The sequence below is a fragment of the Sus scrofa genome, chromosome 1 (assembly GCF_000003025.6).
Source record: "Sus scrofa isolate TJ Tabasco breed Duroc chromosome 1, Sscrofa11.1, whole genome shotgun sequence".
Lineage (NCBI taxonomy): Eukaryota > Metazoa > Chordata > Mammalia > Artiodactyla > Suidae > Sus > Sus scrofa.
Genome location: NC_010443.5, coordinates 268,181,431 through 268,202,960, shown reverse-complemented (window position 1 = coordinate 268,202,960; position 21,530 = coordinate 268,181,431). Strand labels below are relative to the sequence as shown.

Below are 21,530 nucleotides of genomic sequence, written 5' to 3'. Positions count from 1 at the left end.
GAGATGCGGGCAAGGGAGTGGGCCTTCACAGGAGGAGGGGGCCAGAAACCAGAGGACGCCAGAGGCCCACCCTGAGGGCAGCAGAAGAAGGGTTTGGCTGGCTTGTTGGGCATGACTGCAAACACCAGGGTCCCTATGCCCCTTGACCACTGCTTGCTCAGCTGACCCGCGGCTGCCGGCGCTGCAGGCCTGGAGCCTTCCTGGTCCGTGCAGACCAGGAGAACAGTCGTGAAACCCTCCCTGGCCTGAGAGGCTTCTCAGCATCCTGTTCTGTGCAGCTCAAGTCCCAGCCACCCAGACACTGCTCTGAGGGAGGAACCGCCCCCACCACCCCCACCCCCGCGACGGCTACAGCCCAGAGTGCGATGCCTGGAGCGCGCAGTCTGCACCAGCGCCTGTGCAGACCTAAGGCTCCGTCAGCAAATGCGACACCGATGTCAGCCGTGTGTCCCTGGGCATTTTTAAGGGCATGCCTCTCCCCCAAAGACACTCATTTCTGTGACCGTATCAACCTTCCAACGAGTCCTACAGGGCAAAGGCTGCTCCACAAATGAGGAAACAAGACAAACGCCCCCAAATTCTAAACAGAACCCCTGGCAGAACAGAAGCCTTCCAAACGCAATGCGATGCGGTTTGAGCGTTGATACCCGAGGGACAGCTGTGGGAACTCCGTGCTGGGATTAGCTGGGCGGCTTCTGGGTTAAAGCCATGTATGTGCCAGAAACACTGTCCCTGACACCCTCCCCCTGCAGCCATCCTCAGGCTTCCAGGAACCAGAGGACAGACTCAGTTTAGAGGGAAATCGGAAGGCCTCTGGGCAGATGTCTATGGCAGGTGGTCCCTACCCTTGCTTACATGCAGATGCAGATGGGGGGTGGGTGGGAGGGGAGGCTAAAACGAGGGGAAGGAATCCACACTTTAGAACTTTCTTTTTAAAAAAAAAAAAAAATTTTTTTTTTTTTTTCTTTTTAGGGAGGCACCTGCAGCATATGGAAGTTCCCAGGTTAGGGGTCTAGTCGCAGCTGTAGCTGCTGGCCTACACCACAGCCACATCAACACGGGATCCGAGCTGCGTCTGCAACCTATGCCACAGCTCACGGCAACGTCAGATCCTTAACCCACTGAGTGAAGCCAGGGATGGAACCTGCATCCTCACAGACACTATGCTGGGTTCTTAACCCACTGAGCCACAACGGGAACTCCTAGAACTTCATTATCTGATTGCTGACCATCTGTGACTGAAAGCAAAAAACGTCCAGGACCGAGAATATTGGGCAGCCAGCAAACAGGCATGTCCCTGGGCCCTCACTAAAGGATGCAAACCGGCAGGTGTTAACCCAAGAGCCAATTCTTCCACGCATTCAGCCACATTGCTTTAGTACCCTGGTCAAGCTTTTCACCACTGCAAACACTGCGAAGGGGCTCATTAGAACCCACGGGTGGCTGACCATGTAGGCCCTTTAAAAGAGCACGTGGGTTCTGCCCTGACGGTTCTTATTCTGCATGAACTGGAAGACTGAAATGTGAACACTGGTCTTCAAAACAAAGTCATCCAAAGACGGTCACAGCCGGCGGCCAGACACAGGGAGTTCTGCCAGGACAAAATCCTTCCTTCCTCTTTGACAGAATCTGAAAATCAGAAGGTCTTACAGATCAGCTGGTCTAATTGCTCCTAGATTTGGCTGAAACAGACCTGCTGACTCAGACGACTGGGGGCGGCACCAGGGAATGGTGGATTTAAATGCTGTATTTAAGAGCAGCCCAGGTGAGTTTGGTGACCTGCTGAGCGTGGAAGAATTGGCTCTCAGGTCCTCTGGGTAGAAAGATGCCCAGAGTGATGGGGCACTGGGTTGCAGCGGGTTGGTGGCACAGCCAGGCCCAGAAGCCACGCCACTGCTCTCAATTCCGGGCGCCCTGTGGAGGGGATTTGCAAGGGAATGTTGGAAGAGCAGCCGGGCACTGGGCGGGCTCTGAATTCAGATTCAAATCTGAGTCCCACTGAAAAAAATGAAACTTTATCTGACCCCGATCTAGAATAGAGCAAAGTATTCAACAAAACTTATGCCCCGTGTAAGTGCTGTGTAAGAAATCGAAGCCAGCCTCTCTACCTCTTCTCATTAGCTCCCGACAGCCTCCCGGCCATCCCCTAATGGTCAGTGCTTTTCACATAAACCACCCAGAGCGCAGAGGTGACAATCTAATGAAAAGATTTTGTTTTGTGCATGGCTGGGAGGAATGACTGATGAGAGGGGACTGAGATGAGGGAGGCTTGGTGGCACTTGAGTTCTCCATGCCCGCTCCCTTCAGCCCAGACCTGGGGAGCTGGCCTCAGCTCCAGGACAGAGGGGCCAGGAGGAGGGGGAGGGGCTGGGGGACAGCACCAGCAGCCACGCATGGTGCCCGCTGGGGATGCTTATGTGCTGCCAAGAGGGGAAAACTCATCTTCTCTTAAAAGCTAAGTTCCTGCAAGCAGGGATGTGTGGGAGGGGACCACCCGGCAATCTAATGCCCTACACTGTCCTGGAATTTGGTCACCTGGGCTGTCACAACAGAAGGGGCCAAGTGGGATATTCATCTGCTTTCTGACTTCCCTGGTGTGAGGGCTCCGCCTAGCTTATTTATTTATTTATTTATTTTTGTCTTTCTGCCTTTTCTAGGGCCACACCCTCAGCATATGGAGGTTCCTAGGTTAGGGGTCCAATCAGAGCTGCAGCCACCGGCCTACGCCAGAGCCACAGCAACACGGGATCCCAGCCGCATCTGCGACCTCCACCACAGCTCACGGCAACGCTGGATCCTTAACCCACTGAGCAAGGCCAGGGATCAAACCCGCAACCTCACGGTTTCTAGTTGGATTTGTTAACCACTGCGCCACAATGGGAACTCCTCGCTTTTTTAAAAAAACCGAACTCTCTCAAATCCACCACTGCCTGACAAAGCATTTCAGGAGCCAAGAACATACAACCAGAGTCTGCCCCTGTGCTCTCTGCTCTGATGGCAGCTGAGACCCCCTCTGCTGACTGAACATGAAAGAGAGGAGAGCAGTCTGCAAAGAGAGGGCTCTTCCGAAGCAGGGCATCCTGGAGTGAATCCTGGCAGGAGCCCTTGGGGTCTGGGTTTGTGATACTTTCAGACTCGACAAGGGGTCTGCCATTGCTGCAGCCTCGTTGGAATATTTGTCCTTTGAGGTCTCAAAATACATCTCACAGCACATGTAGTCTGGCCACCTGCCAGCTGCACCCAGACCCAGAGTCTCTGATGACCAGCCTCGAAAGACAATCACACCCACGGGCCTCACTTTCTGGGGGAAGGCAGCCCAGGCAGGACACCAGGTTAGCCCAAGGCCATGGCCAGGCTCACCACCACCCCTGCTTGCTCATCTTCCTACCACGCCGGGGCAGCCAGCTCGGGCCAAGGCAAGGAAATGGGACGAGATAACCAGGGCAGCCTCTGGTCCAACCTGCAGAGGAAGTCCTCCATGAATGCAGCATGCTCTCTTTAAACAAATGAGCACACTTCTGATGTCACCCAGCCCAGGTTCTGAGGTCCCTTCCCCTGAGGGTGGCCAGAGTGTGTGCACCAGTGGGAAGGACTGCATCACAGATGGTCAGAGCCCTGGGAGACAGGGGCCCTGCAAACCAGCCCCTGCGTCCTGCATCCTGCGGCCCAGTGGGAATGGCCTCCTGCAGTCTCACAGGTGCTTGTGGCTGAGCTGGGGGTAGAGGCCAGGTCTGTCCACTGCTCACTCACAGGTGACTCATCCTCTGTGACTCATCAGGCCACATCTCAGCCTGGGGGTGGGGGTTCGGGGTCCATTGTGAATGATGTGGACAAAGTCAGGTACACAAAACATGGCCTCATCACAGAATGCCTAGTGAAGCGAAGGAATGACTCCGCCCCAGCGAGGTGTTCAGTGTCAGCCTGCTCCCTGAACACGTCACAGGAGGCTCCCAGCCCATAGTGAGCGTGGAAGGAATGAGGACAGGAATAAAACCTGGATCATCTGCCAAACTGACAATGGATGGGCTCCTGGGTAACTGAGACAAAGGCACAAGCGTGGTGGGGAAGGAGATGCTCGTTAAAACAGCTCACAGGGTTGGAAACAGATTTCTAACTCAAAGGCTCTCGATGGGAGAGAGGGTTGTAATTCCCAGCTCTTGAAAGGATCCACAGGAGAATTAAAATAAAAGCAATTACCGAAAGAGCAAATAATCTTTTTTTTTTTTTTTGTCTTTTTAGGGAGGCACCTGCGGCATATGGAGGTTCCCAGCCTAGGGGTTGAATTGGAGCTACAGATGCCAGCCTACACCGCAGCCACAGCAACACAGGATCCGAGCCACATCTGTGACCTCCACCATAGCTCACGGCAACGCCAGATCGTTAACCCACTGAGCGAGGCCAGGGATCGAACCTGCGTCCTCATGGATGCTAGTCGGGTTCCTAACCTTCTGAGCCATAATGGGAACTCCAAGAGCAAATGACTATTAAGTGCCATCTTCCCCAGAGGAATAAGAGACTCGAGCTCTTTTCACTGATGGCTGGAGTTCACCACATGGGAGATGGCTTAGACCCCATCACCTCTTAGAAATCATCCCTCAGGATACGTGCCTGTCCTGGGAAAGAGGCATCAACATGTCTAACTACCACCGACTGGGGGTCTATTCTAATGCCCTCTGCCGAGCCTTCCACCGTGATCAGGTGTCGGCCGGGCAGCTCCACTGGACCCCCGCCTTCTTGGACCTGCTGGTCTCCCTCTCGGGTTCCCAGACTGCAGCACAACCCAGAGGCTACATGTTCTGTGCCTGGAGCCCACACATTCGCTCCGGGGCCAGGAGGCATGGGCACTGTGCCCACAGTTCTTTAGCTAAAGGACTGTCCTTTCCGATTTCAGGCCTGGGGGCGGCAGGTGACTGAGTGGCAGGGGACCCAAGGCCCCAGCGAGCCCTTGCACCGGCAGCTCGGGGGCGGGGCGGGGCTGGTGAGGGGCAGCACTGGACACATTTTCAATCGGTGTTAAGAAGTGCAAGCATTTTCTCGTTCAAAGAAAAATCCAACAAATAATTTAAAAAGAAAAAAAAAAAAGAGGGAAAAGTAAAGAAAGAGTGACGGAATAAACAAAGAAAGCCCTTCAGCGGGGAAGAGTTTCTTTTCTGGAATAAGCTGCTTTTACTTTGTTTCTTTGGCTCTCACTCCATTGTTGGAGCCTGATCCTCAAAAGATACCCTAGAGGACTCCCGGAAGTCGGGGTGTCTCAGGTCCATGAGAAATTTGGTGGGAGTGAGAATATGAGTAGAACCTGCGGGAGAACAGAGGCCGGCTGACTGCTGGAACAAAGGTACGTTACAGGAACATGCCAACTTAGGCCCGCGTTTGATGCAGCCAATGAGGTGTGGGACAGTGAGCCGCACCCGCAGGCGCACGCGCGGTGCGAGCGCACGCGCACAGGGCCGCGAGGACGGCGAGCATGCACAGGGCGGGCGAGGCCATGCAGCCAATGAGGTGTGGGACAGCGAGCCACAGGCGCATGCGCGGTGCACGCGCCACGCACGCGCACAGGGCTGCAGGGACGGCGGCCATGCACAGGGCGGACGAAACCACATAGCGGACGTCAGCGGTCTGTTGGCACCAGGCTCCGCCACTGATCCACGCACAGGCGACCTTATCTGCCCGGTTCTCCACCTCCCAACCAGGGACCGCAGGTCGGGGGCCACGTGGAACAGGGGTTTGCACGGAAGCCTGGCGGAGACGGCTTCGGCCCGGGAAGGCTGTGTTTCAGGCAACACGTTCATGCGACACGTATGCAAGCGGGGAACACGGACAGCTCGGTCGCCGGGGTCTGGGTAGCCAAAAGGGGAAAAGCCCAGGGAGACATGGGGACCAGACAGGAGAAGCTTCAGGGAGTGGGGAGGGGCGGGGGGATGGGCGACCTCCCCACGGAATGGCGGCTTCTGGACGGCGGGGTGTGAAGACAGAGCCACGTCCATCTGGATACACCCAGGAGCGGCCACATGGACTGGTCCTCGCAATCTGCTCTCGGAGCGCCTGGGGAGCACTGTGACTTGTGCCAAAGTGGACATATAAAACTGACAAAATTTGTGTGTGTGTGTGTGTGTTTAGGGCCGCACCCGCGGCATATGGAAATTCCCAGGCTAAGGGTTGAATCAGAGCTGTAGCCGCCGGCCTACACCGCAGCCACAGCAACGCCGGATCCTTAACCCACTGAGTGAGGCCGGGAATCGGACCTGCATCCTCATGGATGCTAGTCAGATTCGTTTACACGGAGCCACAACGGGAACTTCCCAAAAACCTGACACATCTAATTGAGATAAGGGGCCAGGCCAGGGCCCAGCCGGAACAGCAGTGCTAATAGCTTCTTGCCAGTCAAGGTCAAGAGGCCACTTGGGTGGGGGCAACTCCATTCTGCTGAGGGCAAGATGGGACAAAAGGAAGGCTTTTCTCAGCTCAGCCTTCTTCTAGCCCCCAAATTGGGGGGGCTCCCAAAGCTCCCACAGGCACGAAAAAGGAGAAAAATATTCTCCTGCTGCCTTGAGTCAGCTCCTATGAAAGAAAGAGAGCTCCTCCAGCAGGAAATACCAGAAGGGGTATGACAGACTTAGACATGGCAGGAACTGGCTGGGGGGTGGGGTCGGGCGGGGGTCCTTTAGCAGAGCCCAGCAGTCAGGCCAATACATTTGGGGCAACATCTGCCTGCACGCCTCGTCTGTGCACCTCCAGCTGGCAGGTAACGGAGCCGTGACCATTTACCTTCTGTTCACTGAGATCTGGACATGAGGCCCGAGGCCAGAAAATGGACAAGGCCCCTTCGCAGGCTCGTTCAGGCTGTCAGTGGGAGCTCTTCACCCCATTTTGTTGGGTATGGAAATGGCAGGGGAGGCACTTTCCAGGGGACCCGCGTGGCAGTGGCAGAGCAGGAGGGGGAGCCTGGGTCTGTGGCCAGGCACTTTCCACCACAGGAGGCCGCGGCACGTCAAGAGACACAGCACAGACGTGAGGGGCGGAACCCCTCGTTCTGCAGCGTCCGCCGCCTACAAACATGTTGCCAGACCAAGTTTTTGCAGGGGCAACGGAGAGCCGGACACAGGATGGAACACCAAAGCGTGGAATGAAGTCCGAGTGCAGTGAAGCAGCCCCTTGCCCCCCAGAAAACATGCCCCACTCACCTATGAGCACTTCCCACTTTCCGTTGGCTTGGGTCACCTCGTAAGCGCAGCGCATCTCGTTCAGGCTCACGCCTCCCAGGATGAAGATGATGAGGCGGGGCCCACTGCGGTACTCCCCTGGGGCCTTATTCTTATGCCAGTGCCCATAGCGGGCGCTGGGGCAGGAGAAGGGGAGGGAGAGAGAAAGACATGAATTACGTGTATCTGCGTTCGCAGCCCTTAAACTTTGTACCTGCAGGACCTGTTCACACATCCGTTCTGTACACCCGTGACCAAGGCAGAAGAAGCAGGTGCTCAGCTAGTGCTGGCGGCACTGAACTGCAGTGCAAACCATCGAGTGCTGTGGCTTCAAGGAAGAGAATCCCTATGAGCGCCTGGGCTGTAAGCCTGTTATCCTCTGAGAAACACGGGGTGACAGACAGGCTCAGCTGGGCTTTCAAGGTGGACGGTCCACAGCCTCACCCACTTAATGTTGGTCCAGGTGTCTCTCCCCGGACTGTACAGTTCTGGGCTTGTCTGGGACCCTCGGCTGGAGGGAGCAGTGACCACAGAGTCCAGGGCCTGTCTTCAGGCTGGCACACTGGTTCACTGCACACGCATGCACCGGGTGTCTCACGGGGCCAGGGCCTTCCCTGCACCGTGGAGCCGACCAGAGTGAGATACGGCCCTTGTCCATCAGAGAGCCTGGCTTCACTGGGGTGGGGGTGGCAAGGGGGCGAGGAGGGCGAGAGAAGGAGGTGGGTCTGCGTTATGCTGCAATGGATGAGGAACTCAGTGCCCCTTGGGACAAACACAGGGGAGGGCCGTCTAGGGATGACTGGGCATCCCTGGGAAAGGCTTCCTGGAGGAGGCGACACCGAGCTGCCTCCTGAAAGGCAGGCATTCCAGTGATGGGACAGTTCCCCAGGTGCCCCCCTCTATCCCTGGCTTCCCTCCACGGGCCTCCCCTTGTTCCCAGAAACAATGAGAAATGAGTTGCTTTCCAGGTTAAGAAAATGGGGAAACCAAAAACAAAAATCAAGACAAAACGAGGAGAGCATGACTCCCCCAGAAGGTGGCATCTTTACCCTCCTTCCTGACTTACGACAGCATTAAAGTCACTTTCCAAATCTCAAAGGCACCAGGGGCCCATGTGGGCCAGCCCAAGGCTCTCACTGTCACTTTTTTGCCTGGGAAATCATGTTTGCCAGCGTCAGCCAGCCTGGCTGTGTACGGAGGATTTTGTAATTTTCTCCAACGTTGGTGATAAACACTTGGCCTCTGCTGGCATGGAGGGGGTGAGGGTGGGAGCCATGCAGGTGCCACGCAGGCCTGAATGTGACAACAGAAGGGGGCGTGGAGAGAGAAGACAGGTAGGCAAAGCATGAGCAGAGGGACAAAGCCTCGTGTCCTGAGGGGGGTTCTCCTGGAAACCTGGGCCACATAGACACGGGAGGCAGAAAAGAGAGTCTGGAGGAGAAACGATTGTGTTCAAATCCCAGGGACTGGCACGTGGGGGTGTGGCCTGCACAGCACAGCCGGAGAGGATGCTGTGAGTATGGATGAGTACGGTGCAGTGAGGAATGAGACAAAGAGCTTGCAAAACTGCACACACACAGCATCACGGGCGGCCAAGAAAACACAGGGGCTGGAGACCCCAGAGGTGGAAGCGTGGATTGCTGGTCTGCTCACATTCCCGAGCAGAGAGACATCTGAGCATCCACCCGGCACGTGGCAGAAACCCAATCAACCCAAGGCCTCCACCCTTCCATCAGCTACGTGCCCATCAGGAATGAAGCTGAGAAAGGGGGCTCTAGGCAGATGGTGTATTTATCCCTTTGTTTTTTTTTAAATTATAGTTTGAGGGAGTTCCTGTCATGGCGCAGTGGAAACGAATCTGGCGAGGAACCATGAGGTTGTGGGTTTGACCCCGGCCTTGCTCAGTGGGTTAAGGATCTGGTGTTGCCGTGAGGTGTAGGTCCTAGATGTGGCTCGGATCTGGCGTTGCTGTGACTCTGGCATAGGGCAGAGGCTACAGCTCTGATCCGATCCCTAGCCTGGGAACCTCCATATGCTGTGGGTGCGGCCCTAAAAAAGATAAAAAATAAAAGATAGTTGATTTACAATGTTGTGCCAATTCTGCTATACAGAAAAGTGACTCGGTCATACATATATATAATACATTTTTTCTTTTTTTGGTCTTTTTGCCTTTTTTTTTTTTTTTTTTTTTTTTTGTTGTTGTTGTTGCTATTTCTTGGGCGCTCCGCGGCATATGGAGGTTCCAGGCTAGGGTCCAATCGGAGCTGTAGCTGCCAGCCTATGCCAGAGCCACAGCAACGCGGGATCCGAGCCGCGTCTGCAACTACACCACAGCTCACGCAACGCCGGATCGTTAGCCCACTGAGCAAGGCAGGACCGAACCTGCAACCTCATGGTTCCTAGTCGGATTCGTTAACCACTGCGCCATGACAGGAACTCCCTTTTTGCCTTTTCTAGGGCTGCTCCCTCGGCATATGGAGGTTCTCAGGCTAAGGGTACAATCAGAGCTGTAGCTGCCGGTCTACACCACAGCCACAGCAACACGGGATCTGAGCCACGTCTGCGACCTATACCACAGCTCACAACAACGCCGGATCGTTAACCCACTGAGCGAGGCCAGGGATCGAACCTGCAACCTCATGGTTCCTAGTCGGATTCGTTAACCACTGCACCACGACGGGAACTCCTACATTCTTTAATATCATTTTCCCTCGTGGTCTATCCCAGGAGCTTGGGATAGTTCCCTGTGCTGCACAGCAGGACCCCGGCGTTTATCCATTCTAAATGTGATAGTTAGCATCTATGAACACCAATTTCCCAGTCCATCTCTCTCCCTCCCCCTTCCTCCTTGGCAACCACAGTTCTGTTCTCTGTATTCACGCCTTTCTTAATTAATCACTAAAATTAATGAATAATGAAACGTGACGACAGACTCTACCAAGAGCCCACTACCTGCTAGGCTTGGTTCTGGGCACTGTGGATGAAAACAGACACAAATCCCTGCCCTCAGGAGGGAGGAGACTGACAGTAAATACTTAGGATACTAAGTAAAATACTTGGGATACTAAGCAGTGGTGTCACCCATGGAGGAAAAGAAAGCAGGGAACGGAGACAGGAAGGGGTGGGGGGCTGTGATTTTTTTCATTATTTTCTGTAGCAGAGATAAATCCACACATCATGTAATTCACTCATTTAAACCGTACAATTCAGTGGTGCTCAGTGTAGTCACAGAATCATTAGCCATCAGCAAAGGCAATCCTAGACCACGTTCATCAGCCCCCAAAAGAACTCTGTACCTTTAGCGTCCTCACCGTTCCCTAACCCTCACCCCCACCCCCAATTCCTGGCAACCGCGAATCTTCTATCTCTACAGACTTGCCCACTCTGGACATTTCATATACATGGGATCATAGAATAGGTGGGTTTTAGTGACTGGCTTCTTTCATTGGTCTATTTTTTTTTTTTTTTTTTTTTTTTTTGCTTTTTAGGGCCACACCTGAGGCATATGGAGGTTCCCAGGCTAGGGGTCTAATTAGAGCTACAGCTGCCAGCCTATACCACAGCCACGGCAATGCCAGATCTGAGCCGCATCTGCGACCTACACCACAGCTCATGGCAATGCCGGATCCTTAACCTACTGCGCAAGGCCGGGGATTGAACCCGCACCTCATGGTTCCTAGTCAGATTCATTTCCACTGTGCCACAACGGGAACTCCTGGTCTAATATTTTTAAAGTCCATCGCTGTTGTAGCACAAATCAGTATTTCGTGCCTCATTTTGGCTGAATAATATTCCATTGTATGAATATACCTTTTTTTTTTTTTGCTTTAGAGCCACACCTGTGGTCTATGGAGATCCCAGGCTAGGGGTGAATTGGAACTGCAGCTGCTGGCCACAGCCACAGCCACAGCCACGCAGGATCTGCGCCGTATCTGCCACCGACACTGCAGCTCAGGGCAACACCAGATCCTAAACCCACTGAGCAAGGCCAGGGGTTGAACCCCGCATCCTCATAGATACTCGTCAAGTTCGTAACCACTGTGCCACAACGGGAACTCCTGGTCATTTCTCCTTTTGAGCTATTATGAATCATGCTGCCAGGGACACTGGTGTACTGTAACTTTAGCGTTTTGTTTTTGTGTACTTTTATTTATTTATTTATTTATTTTATTTATTTGCCTTTTTGCCCTTTCTAGGGCCACCTCCCACAGCATATGGAGGTTCCCAGGGTAGGGGTCTAATCGGACGCGAGCCGATTAGCAACGTGGGACACGAGCCGTGTCTGCGACCTACACCACAGCTCAAGGCAACACCGGATCCTTAACCCACTGAGCAAGGCCAGGGATGGAACCCGCAACCTCATGATTCCCAGTCGAATTCATTAACCACTGCACCACGATGGGAACTGCAGCGTACTGTACTTTTTTTAACACAGGGTGGTTGGGGAAGATGGGAGAAGGTAACAATCGATTAGAGACTTGGAGGAGGTCAGAGGTAAGCCACGCAGACACATCTGGGGACAGGTCATTTCTGGCAGAGGGGAAAGCAAGTGCAAAGGTCCTGAGGCAGAAGGAAGCCCGGTGGTCGGGGAAAGAGCAAGGAGGCTGGTGGGGCAGAGCGGGTGAGAAGAGGGAGGCGTGAGGAGGAGTCGGGGAGACCTGGAAGCCGGCGGGGGGGGGGGGGTGCCTCACGAGCCACTGCAAGGACTCAGCCTGCACCCTGCCTGTGATGAGAAGCAGGGCAGGGTTCTGGCGGATCCGGCGGCATCACAGCAGGACCACGGTGTAGCTGCCATCCAACCAGACAGGGTCCCGCTTGCTCGCCTGCGTGCTCAGGACGCTCACTCACCTGACGGCCGTGGTGCTGAAGGAGGCCGAGGAGCGGGTGGAGATGTAAGGATAGTGCTTGGTATCCAGTTTGTCTTCAATCGTGTCCTGGAAGGAAGAGAGCCAGCGGTGAGACTCGCCATCGGCTGGAACAAGGCTGACGGAACCAAGATAAGACAATTCGAAGACAAGGCACTGAGCCAACGCCATGGCCAGGTCTGTCACAACCAGAGCCTGCCCACGGCTGGGTGTTTCATGCCCAGCTCAGGGCGGACCTGATGCTCCGTAACCGACAGATACAATATCATAAAGTTTGTAGGTCTGCTCTTCACTTTCTTTCTTTTTTTTTTCAACCAACTTTAGTTTTTCTTGCTTCTCTTCCAACTTATTCTTTTCTGTCTCCTCTTTTAGATGCCACGGGAGGTTAAGAAATGTCGCATTCTGTCCAATGAACTCCTAACACTTGCCATGCGTCCTGCGCAGCCTTGGCACAGGCAGTCTCTCAGGCAAGAGAAGGCCTGACGCCCTGGGTTGTCCAAGGGCCCGATTATCTGGGAGGTGGATCCAGCCACCCACTGCCCGCTGCTGAGAAGTCTATACTCCTCGCAGCTCCTGTGCGGAGCCCACACGTGTCTCTCTGGGGGGCTGGGAAGGAGGGGGAGGAAAAGGGAGCAGAGAACAAAAGAGGGAATGAGACAGAGGGTTTATTCTGCCGAGCAAGGAAACGTAACTGTTCTCTAGATGTCTCATGGTCACCCATCCTTTGGCTTTGTGGGTTTTAAAAATAGGAAGATGACTCACTATGTATTTTTAAAATGTGCTTATTTTAATGTACAACTCAGTGGGAACACCTGGACTGCTATGAATTAACAAAGGGATCCTGGGCAAGTCCCTTCATTCTCTGGACCCCAGGCTGGGCCACCTGTCAAGGGCAGGAGTTGGGCAGACCGTCTCCAAGTCCCATCCAGAGCTGCAGTGGGTCAGGGTTTACTTGACTTTGGGCTACAGGTGGGGGTGCAGGGAGGGACGCCCTGGACTAGCTGATGGTCACAGATACGAAACACCTGCCGTGTGCAAGGCATGGTGCCAAAGGACACGTCAGGGGTGGGCACAGGCCCAAGGTCTAAAAAGATGACCCAGGAGTTCCGCTGTGGCTCAGCAATAACGAACCCAACTAGTATCCATGAGGACATGGGTTTGATCCCTGGCCTCGCTCAGTGGGTTAAGGATCCAGCATTGCCATGAGCTGTAGTGTAGGTCGCATCCGTGGCTCAGATCCTGCATTGCTGAGGCTGGGGTATAGGCTGGTGGCTACAGCTCGATTGGACTCCTAGCCTGGGAACTTCCATATGCCGTGGGTGCAGTCCTACAAAGATTAAAAAAAAAAAAAAAAAGATGACCCAACACGGCGAGCAGCACACACGCCTGGAAAGAGCACCCCTGACCCTCCTGGCAGGAGTCAGGGAGGTCTCTGCGGTGCTGGGCATCCAGACGGGTAGGTCAGGGTACAGGGATGGGGAGACTGGAGGGGACTTTGCAGAAAGGCAGGATTCAAGAAGCGGAGCGCAGAGGGCACACTCCAGGCAAGGGGTGGGATGGAAGAGAAATGTGCCCGGAGGGTCTCTGGTTGATGCGGGGCTGAGGGAGCGGAGCGGTGGGAGAGGAGTGCGGGCTGCGGTCCCTTTCCAGAGGCCCTCCCACCCCGCGGCACCCTAGTGTGGAGCCTGCGACCCTTCTGACCTCCAGATGCTGGGATGTGTCTGGTACCATCGAGGGGCCATCGAGGGGCCTCAACCATGGGGGTAAATCCCGTGGATCCCAGGGATTTGCATCGGGCGGTGTCCTGGGACTGCTCGTCACCAACCTTCCCAGGCCTGGAGGCAGATCCCCCAGGAGAGAAAACCGCCACCCAAGGGTAGGTGAGGCTGAAGCCTCTGGGCCTGCAGAGCAAGCCCGGGCCTGGTTGCCCTCGCACCCTTGCGCCCTCGCCCCGGCCCACACTGACCTCCATGATGTCTTTGATGATCGGGGTCCATCGTGACAGCTGGTAGGTCTGCTCGCTGATGCGCTCCTTCCGCTCCAGTTTGCTCCTGCGACGCAGCGTGGACTGAAGGCAAGCCCACGAGAGCAGACTGAGCCGGGGTCCGGGCCTGTGGGACCTCACGGGCCCTCCCCACTCCCCCCCCCCCCGACCCCGGCATCCCCGCGGGGAGCCGGCACTGGCAAAGCCTGAAGAGGGGAGGTTTTCCGGGAAAAGCCCAGAACATGCCCCCCGGACGCCAGCCCGAGAACCTGGAGCAAACGTGGTTCTTTAAAGCCATGAAAAATGGCAAACGTGGGTCAAACACCTTAAGTGCTATTTTTACCAATCCAGGGAGTTAAATAAACAAAACATTTGCGGTCGATGACAGGAGACGATACTGCGTGGGTTCGACTTATCGCTTGGTCTTGCTGCAACAGCATGGGCTGCACTGAATGGATCATGGCCATTCTCGTTCGGCCCCTTTGTGATCAAGGGTCTGAAAACACCAAACCAGACCCCATCACAGGTCTCTGGTCTGATGGCTCTGGAATAAAGCTTTCAATTCTAAGATTCCAGGAGTGCACCTACAACCCTGCTTTCCCAGCACTGAGGCGTCAACCGACTCCCTGCACGAAGCGGGGTTCCCACGGCGAGGTTCCCAGGGGAGGGCTCTCCAGGGTCCTGGAGCCCCCGCCTCTTCCAGAGCCCACACCTACCCTGACTCAGTCCCGAGTCAGCGCTGAGCAGCAGACTCAGGTGGCAAGACGGCCTGATGCCAAGCTTTGTATTCTCACCCTCAAGGGAGACACCTAGCCTAAGTGTCCCACGGCAGAGCCAGAGGACTCAAGATTTGGAGGATGGAGCCAGCATGATGCCAACTTGGGGATGGTTCACAGACATGGCTCAGCTTAGGGACGCTGTGACCCCTCGATGTGGCTGCCTGGGTTCTTGGCTACACCACTATTTAATCTACCCTCTACTTCTGCATTCCTCTGATTTTATGTTTTTTCTTTCTTGAAGCCGGGTGTATCATTAAGCGCTTTAAGTCCGGGGAGAAGAGACGAGACCCGCTGCCTCCCCTCTGCCCCCCGGCCGCGGGCAAGGCTGGCACTCACGTCGGTGACGATGGGCACCCCGAGGTGCGCCATGTTGGTGATGATTTCGCTGTCCTCTGGTGGGATCTGGGCGTGCTGGATCAGCTTGTTCAGATTCTCCTCCGTGATGCCTGAGAACAAAACCCCGATCACCACACCCGCCACTGAGCCACCCACACCCAGGGGCAGAGCCACCTTCGAGGGGGCACCGTGCCCCTTCTGCCTCCTTGGGGTTAGTGGGAACTCATCTGTACATCAGCTTTACTGCACCAGATCAGGCCAATTCCGCTCTGGCCACTGTGTCCCTGGACTATGACCATCAGCTACGGCCCCGCATGGGCTGTATTTCCACAGTCTCCTGCTTCCCAGCCATCCCCCCACCCTTGGCCCGTATCACAGACAACTTGGACAAAGAAGTCTCTGTGTCCAGCCATAGCAACGCAGGACCCGAGCCACGTCTGCGACCTACACCACAGCGCATGGCAACGCCGGGTCCTTAACCCACCTGAGCGACGCCAAGGATCGAACCTGCATCCTCATGGATGCTACTCAGGTTCATTAACCACTGAGCCACGACAAGAACTCCTCTGAGTCCATCTTTTGCACCATGGATACTTATGAACCCTAAAGGTCAACTATATGTGAGTAAAATATGCTATGTAAAGGCGCAGATTATAGCTGGAGGCAAGTTAAAAGTATCTGGCAGAAATGCTCTAATAAGCTGGCTGTAAAGCCAAAGGACTCCCCACTGTCCCCGCCCTGTCCTCTTCTAACTGTCTCGTCCCTCTGATCAGTTCCAGAAGCATGGGCGGGGCGGAGGGTGGTGGAGGACACTCGGCCTCCAGCTGCAAGTGATCTGCCCGCATTACACTTCCTCAGGCGTGAAGAGCCCCTTGGATCTTTGTCTTCAACACCCCTTTCCTTCCCTTTTCTTTGTCTTTTATTTTATTTTTTATTGTTTGTCTTTTTCTAGGGCTGCACCTGCGGCATATGGAGATTCCCAGGCTAGGGGTCTAATCGGAGCTGTAGCCACCAGCCTACACCACAGCCACAGCAATGCGGGATCCAAGCAGCGTCTACGACCTACATCATAGCTCATGGCAATGCTGGATCCTTAACCCACTGAGCAAGGCCAGGGATCGAACCTGCAACCTCATGGTTCCTAGTCGGATTCGTTAACCACTGAGCCACGACGGGAACTGAGCGTTTTGTCTTTTAAACTGTTTTCCGCTCTGCTCTCTCTCTCTCTCTCTCTCTCTTTCCCAGCTGCCTCATTTCCCCCAAGAAGGTCTGGGCCCTCCTCTACTCCCCCCTTCCTACCGTTCTTCAAAAAGATGTAGAGAAGGATGATGCGGATCTTGTCGTAAGTGCTGACATTGGCATCCAGCAGAATGGGGACGATGGCTCTCATGGGGTCCTTGATCTTCTCCCCTTCGGCATCCGTGCCCATGGCCAGGTCCTGCAGAAGACATACCACGTTGGCTCTGTTTCTGCCACAGTCTGCATAGACGGGAACTGTTACAACACCGGTTGTGCAAAGATGTCTGGGATTTGTAGCGTGGGTGACGAAGGTTCCAAACGGGTACTCGTGCTCCCATAAAGCGCTGTGATGAGCACTGCTGTAATCGGTGACGGTGTCTATGGCCGTAGCAAGAGCCTGGGTTTCGCTTTCCAAAGCCAGAAAGCGCCCTTCTTCACCATCTTTTGTAGGCTGTTCCGTGCAGGTGCGTGCACCTGTGCCAAGGCCTCAGGGAAAGCCTCGATCCTGGTCTGTCCTCGAGAGGTATGAAGCCCGGCAGAGGGATCAGGGCTTCAGGGGATGCACTTCCCACACCTGAGAAGCCTTGATAGTTTAAGGAGCCTCTGCCTGGCTGGACTCTCTGGGCTCCACTCCCCCTGGCATTGAAGGCCAGGCTTGCGGAGCCTCTACTACTCCAGGTTCTTAACTTCTGTTTTTTATCTCCCAAGCACTTTTAGGGAGAAGAGCAAAGAACAAGGGCTCCTGAACCTGCGAATACCACTGAGGACGATGGAGGAAGGGACGGGGGCTGACAACAGAATGGAGGATAAAGAGTGAAGTTAGCACGGCCTAGGGCCCCCCTGCTCCCACTCGGGTAAGAAGCAGATACAGCCTCGATGGCCCAAGGAAGCAGCGCATCAGTCTCAGCAAATCAAAAACCATCTGGTCTGGAGTTCCCATCGTGGTGCAGTGGAAATGGACCCGACTAGGAACCATGAGGTTGCGGGTTCGATCCCTGGCCTTGCTTAGTGGGTTAAGGATCTGGCGTTGCCATGAGCTGTGGTGTAGGTCCCAGATGTGGCTCGGATCTGGCGTTGCTGTGGCTGTGGTGTAGGCTGGCGGCAATAGCTCCCATTAGACCCCTAGCCTGGGAACCTCCATATGCCTCAGGTGCGGCCCTAAAAAGACAAAAGACCAAAAAAAAAAAAAAAAAAAAAAACCAAAAAAACCACACCATCTGGTCTTATTCTGAACGTGGTTGCAACTTGCTCCAGAGCTCTTACAGAGGTCACCAGAAGGTTCCCCCTTTCCTCTCAAGATCCCAGGGGTCCGTCATAAGTATGATCTCGAGTTCTGGTTTCTGCCCAGCCCGGGTCAGAGTAAGGCAGGGCCCCTCCCGAAGGCCCTGTCACCCTCAGGGACGCCTCAGTCGCCATGTGTCCAGCAGGGCCTGAGTCTGATATTAATTCCCTCAAGGTCAACTGTAATGTGACCAGTTCAGCAAATACCACCGAGCACTTCTGAAAAAATATAAACTTCTGGATGAATCCCGACGGCATCTGCACGGATCTAGGGATAACCTGCTTTCTGGACAGTCAAGTACTTTTGGAGAGGACATCTCTGTGTTTGCAAAGATCACCCACGAACGTGACGGATGCCAGCAGGGCTACTTCCCTGGAGGAGAGAGTCCATGAAATCACGGCTGGTCTTACAAACCTAAGCTGAGCCTGTCACAGCAAACCAGGAGATTTCAATCTTAGCCTCACACTGAGAACTCGGGTTGTTTTTTTCCGTAAAAATGGACTTTAATTTAGAATCATTAATTTAATTCCCTTTCCTTAGACGCAGATCCTTAAAAAAAAAAAAAAAACCACCCCCGAAACCCAAGGAGATTTCTTGTGATACAGTGGGTTAAGGATCCAGTGTGGTTACTGCAGCAGCCCAGGTCACTGCTGTGGTCCGGACTCAGTCTCTGACCTGGAACTTCCACAAGCCGCAGGGGCAGCCAAAAACAAAAAGAAGAAGAAGAAGACAACCCTAGTTGATTCATATCATCACGCACGAGGAACGGAGTGTCAGGACGAGTGACTCCACACAATGCTCCTGCGAAACGCGGCGGCGGTGTTATTTCCCTTCGCAGACGAGGAAAATAAACCAGAGAGAAACAAGCACATCAAACAAATCAGTGACAGAGACAGCACGCTGATCCTAGCTGTGAGCAGGGTGACTGTGGGCAAATTTCTTTTTCTTTTTTTTTTTTCTTTTGCTTTTTTAGGGCCACACCTGTGGCATATGGAGGTTCCCAGGCTAAGGGTCAAATCAGAGCTGCAGCTGCCAGCCTACACCACAGCCACAGCAATGCCAGATCCGAGCCACGTCTGCGACCCACACCACAGCTCACGGCAGCGATGGACCCTTAACCCCCTGAGCAAGGCCAGGGATCGAACCTGCAACCTCATGGTTCCTAGTCAGATTTGTTTCTTTAGCACCATGATGGGAACTCCCTGTGGTCGAATTTCTGACTTCTGACTGCACTACTCTTTTTCAGGCTCTTTCTCCAAAGCTGGTGTGGCCACGGCAGGAGGAAAAGACACTCCAGATATAACGTTCAGCCAGCCCTGCCAACAGAGGGCTCAGGCTCCATCTCGCTCTCTTCTGCCCTTCCAGGAAGCCTCCGGAAAGTCAGACATGCAAAACCCAAACGGCACAGCATTCAGACCCATCTGGTCCCTACCATTGGGAGCGGAACGGCACCGGCTCCAGGGAGGTGAGACCACACGAGCTAGTGGGCTTTCCCATTTCCATTTCCTAAGATTCTGCAGGAGGTTCAAGGTCAGATGTTAACATTCTGCAAATACATGGGCCCAGGAGAAAGGGAAGGAAAGGCCCTACCTGTTCCACCCGGCAGAGTTTATCCACGGTGCCTTGGTAGTGCTTCATGCAGTCCTCTGCCAGGTGCAGGTGGGTCGAATACTAGGACAAAGCAGAGAGCGTGTGGTCAAGGAATCACGCGCTGATTCGTGCAGCATCAACGGAGCACTTGCTGTGTATAAACACGGCCCTGGGCACCAGAGCCATCTCCAGCCTCATAAAGGACAGAAACCACACGTGCAAGCCGGTTCGCAGACACCGCCAGACAGAACTGTGCGCGTCGGGGAGAGGGACAGACCACCTTCTGGAAGAGCCAAGAGGAAGGAGAATTCCGATGTGGGGGTGGGGGCAGGGGGTGGCACGATGGTTTCACAGATTTTCTGATACTCCTCCCTCCAGGAGGTGGCGCTCAATCCCGCCTCCTTGCTGTGGGCTGGAGGCTCCTAGGGAATCCTGTGCAGGGAGAGCTGTGTGACTCCCAGGTCAGCGTGGCTTCCTCCCAGCGCTCTCTCAGGCCCGTGGGGTTGGGCAATTGGAAGGATACAGAGAACAAAAGAGGAGGAGGAGAAAAGAAAGTCATTGGAACTAAGCTCTCCATCCCAATCTTATATTTTTTTCTCCTAAAAATTGCAGAGGACTAAAACCCTGCGGATTTCCACGAATCACTGAGTGTAGGGGGGCTTTGAGGAGCCTTTGGGCAGCTGTTTATACTCCTGATCTGAACGGGTCATGGTGGATGGTCATACCTTGCTGAGCTCCTTCTGGTACTGGGGCATTTTCTTCAGCATCTGGGACAGGTCCCGCATGGTGGTCTAGAGGGAAAGAAGAGCCTGTGGTCTCATCTTGGCATGAGAACTAAGAGCCTGTGCAGGGAGCGGGGCGGGGGGCACAGGTGCAGCCCAGGACGACAGGCAACTGGGGACCTCCTGAGTACAGGCTCTCTAACCCCCCAAAGGCATCTGTTAAACACAGGATCACGTGTCTAGAGCTTCTGGTCTCTGGCTCAAACAAATTATTGATCCAAATACTCTGTCTCCTAGGTGGGGATGTGACCTCTGAAGTCTGGTATGTTCTATTTCTTGCCCTAGAGAGTTGCTGAGAGTATAATTCTTGCCCCAGAAAGAAGCGTTTTCCCCTCTCGATACTGCTTTTCCGCACATGCAGCTCAAGCTGTCTTGGCATTAGGGTCACATTCCCTCTCCGCAGAGAGGCTGCGGTTGTGTGGACAGGTAGAAAGTAGGGAGAAGGTAAGAGAAGGCTGGAATCTGCCTCCTGACAGGTGGCAGTGGTCTGCTTCCTTTCTGAGGGACCCGCCTAATCCCACGCGTGGTTCCAACAAGAATGTATTAAATGACTACTATTTATCAGGCACTTTCAGGTGCCAGATGCAATGTCAAAAACAAACAAAAAAAGACTTTCTGCTTTCGTGGTGCTACCATCCAGAAGAGAGAGTCATTCCCGAGGGAGTGGCTTTGCGCCCGTGGAGGGAAGCATGAGTGTGGCTGCTCAGTGTAGAGGCACCTCAAGTCCAGAAGGCTTCCCAGAGAGAATGAGGCCTGAGCCAAAGGACGGGGACCTCGTGAGGCAAGGCTAATGCAAGGAACTCAGGCATGGCTTGAGCAAGGCGATGGGGTGAGGAGGGAGGCAGAGATGAGAGCTGTGGGGCCTGATGACCTGGCGTGTCCATGGTGGGGCTCGGTTCTACTGAGATCAGGAAGTCACTAAATGGTTTTAAGCGAAGGAGGGACACACTCAGAGCTGCATTTCTCCCAACAAAAGAGGAGTGAAACGCCTCTGATAAATAGGCAGGAGGAGGAAGTTCCCTGGTGGCTCAGCTGGGTATGGATCCAGTGTGGTCACTGCTGTGGTGAGGGTTCGATCCCTAGCCCGGGAACTCCCAACTGCCACAAACAAACAAACAAACAAACAAAACACACCAAAAAACCCAGAGGAGAGGCCAGGTGAATTAGGTTATGAATTCTAAGTCTACTGCAAGCTAAAAAAGCTTTCACAACTTCTTCTGGCTTAAAGTGAATCTTGATTCACAACAGTAAACATTAGTTCTCAGGGTAACAAAAAGAAGCTCTCTATAAATATCAACAGATGGAGAACTCTGGATCTCCATCTCAAATAAAAAATAAGACAAAATGATATCAGAGAAAAGAGGCCCCTGACTGCCCCGGCCCCCAGCCCCCAACTCACTAGTCCTGTGCGGAGGGGGCGGCCTCCCGCCCACAGGGGATAAGCAGGGATTAACCTAAAGAGCCCCGGAGCTTT

General features: G+C 54.2%; 1 protein-coding gene across 2 annotated transcripts in view; it reads right to left on the bottom strand.

The window, feature by feature from the left end:
- The window catches only part of STXBP1 (syntaxin binding protein 1), an 89,682-nt gene that overhangs the window by 2,845 nt on the left and 65,307 nt on the right, over positions 1-21,530 (bottom strand). Inside the window, exons 12-19 of one of the 2 annotated variants that reach the window (XM_005660443.3) lie at positions 20,000-20,065; positions 19,275-19,355; positions 16,463-16,601; positions 15,164-15,273; positions 14,031-14,132; positions 12,048-12,133; positions 7,182-7,336; positions 5,171-5,296 (exon numbers count right to left, since the gene is read on the bottom strand). In XM_005660443.3, the coding sequence (XP_005660500.1) occupies positions 5,187-5,296; positions 7,182-7,336; positions 12,048-12,133; positions 14,031-14,132; positions 15,164-15,273; positions 16,463-16,601; positions 19,275-19,355; positions 20,000-20,065 (849 nt within the window). In that variant the 3' untranslated portion in view covers positions 5,171-5,186. The remainder of the gene's footprint in view (positions 1-5,170; positions 5,297-7,181; positions 7,337-12,047; positions 12,134-14,030; positions 14,133-15,163; positions 15,274-16,462; positions 16,602-19,274; positions 19,356-19,999; positions 20,066-21,530) is intronic. The other variant, XM_003122169.6, reaches the window with a different exon arrangement.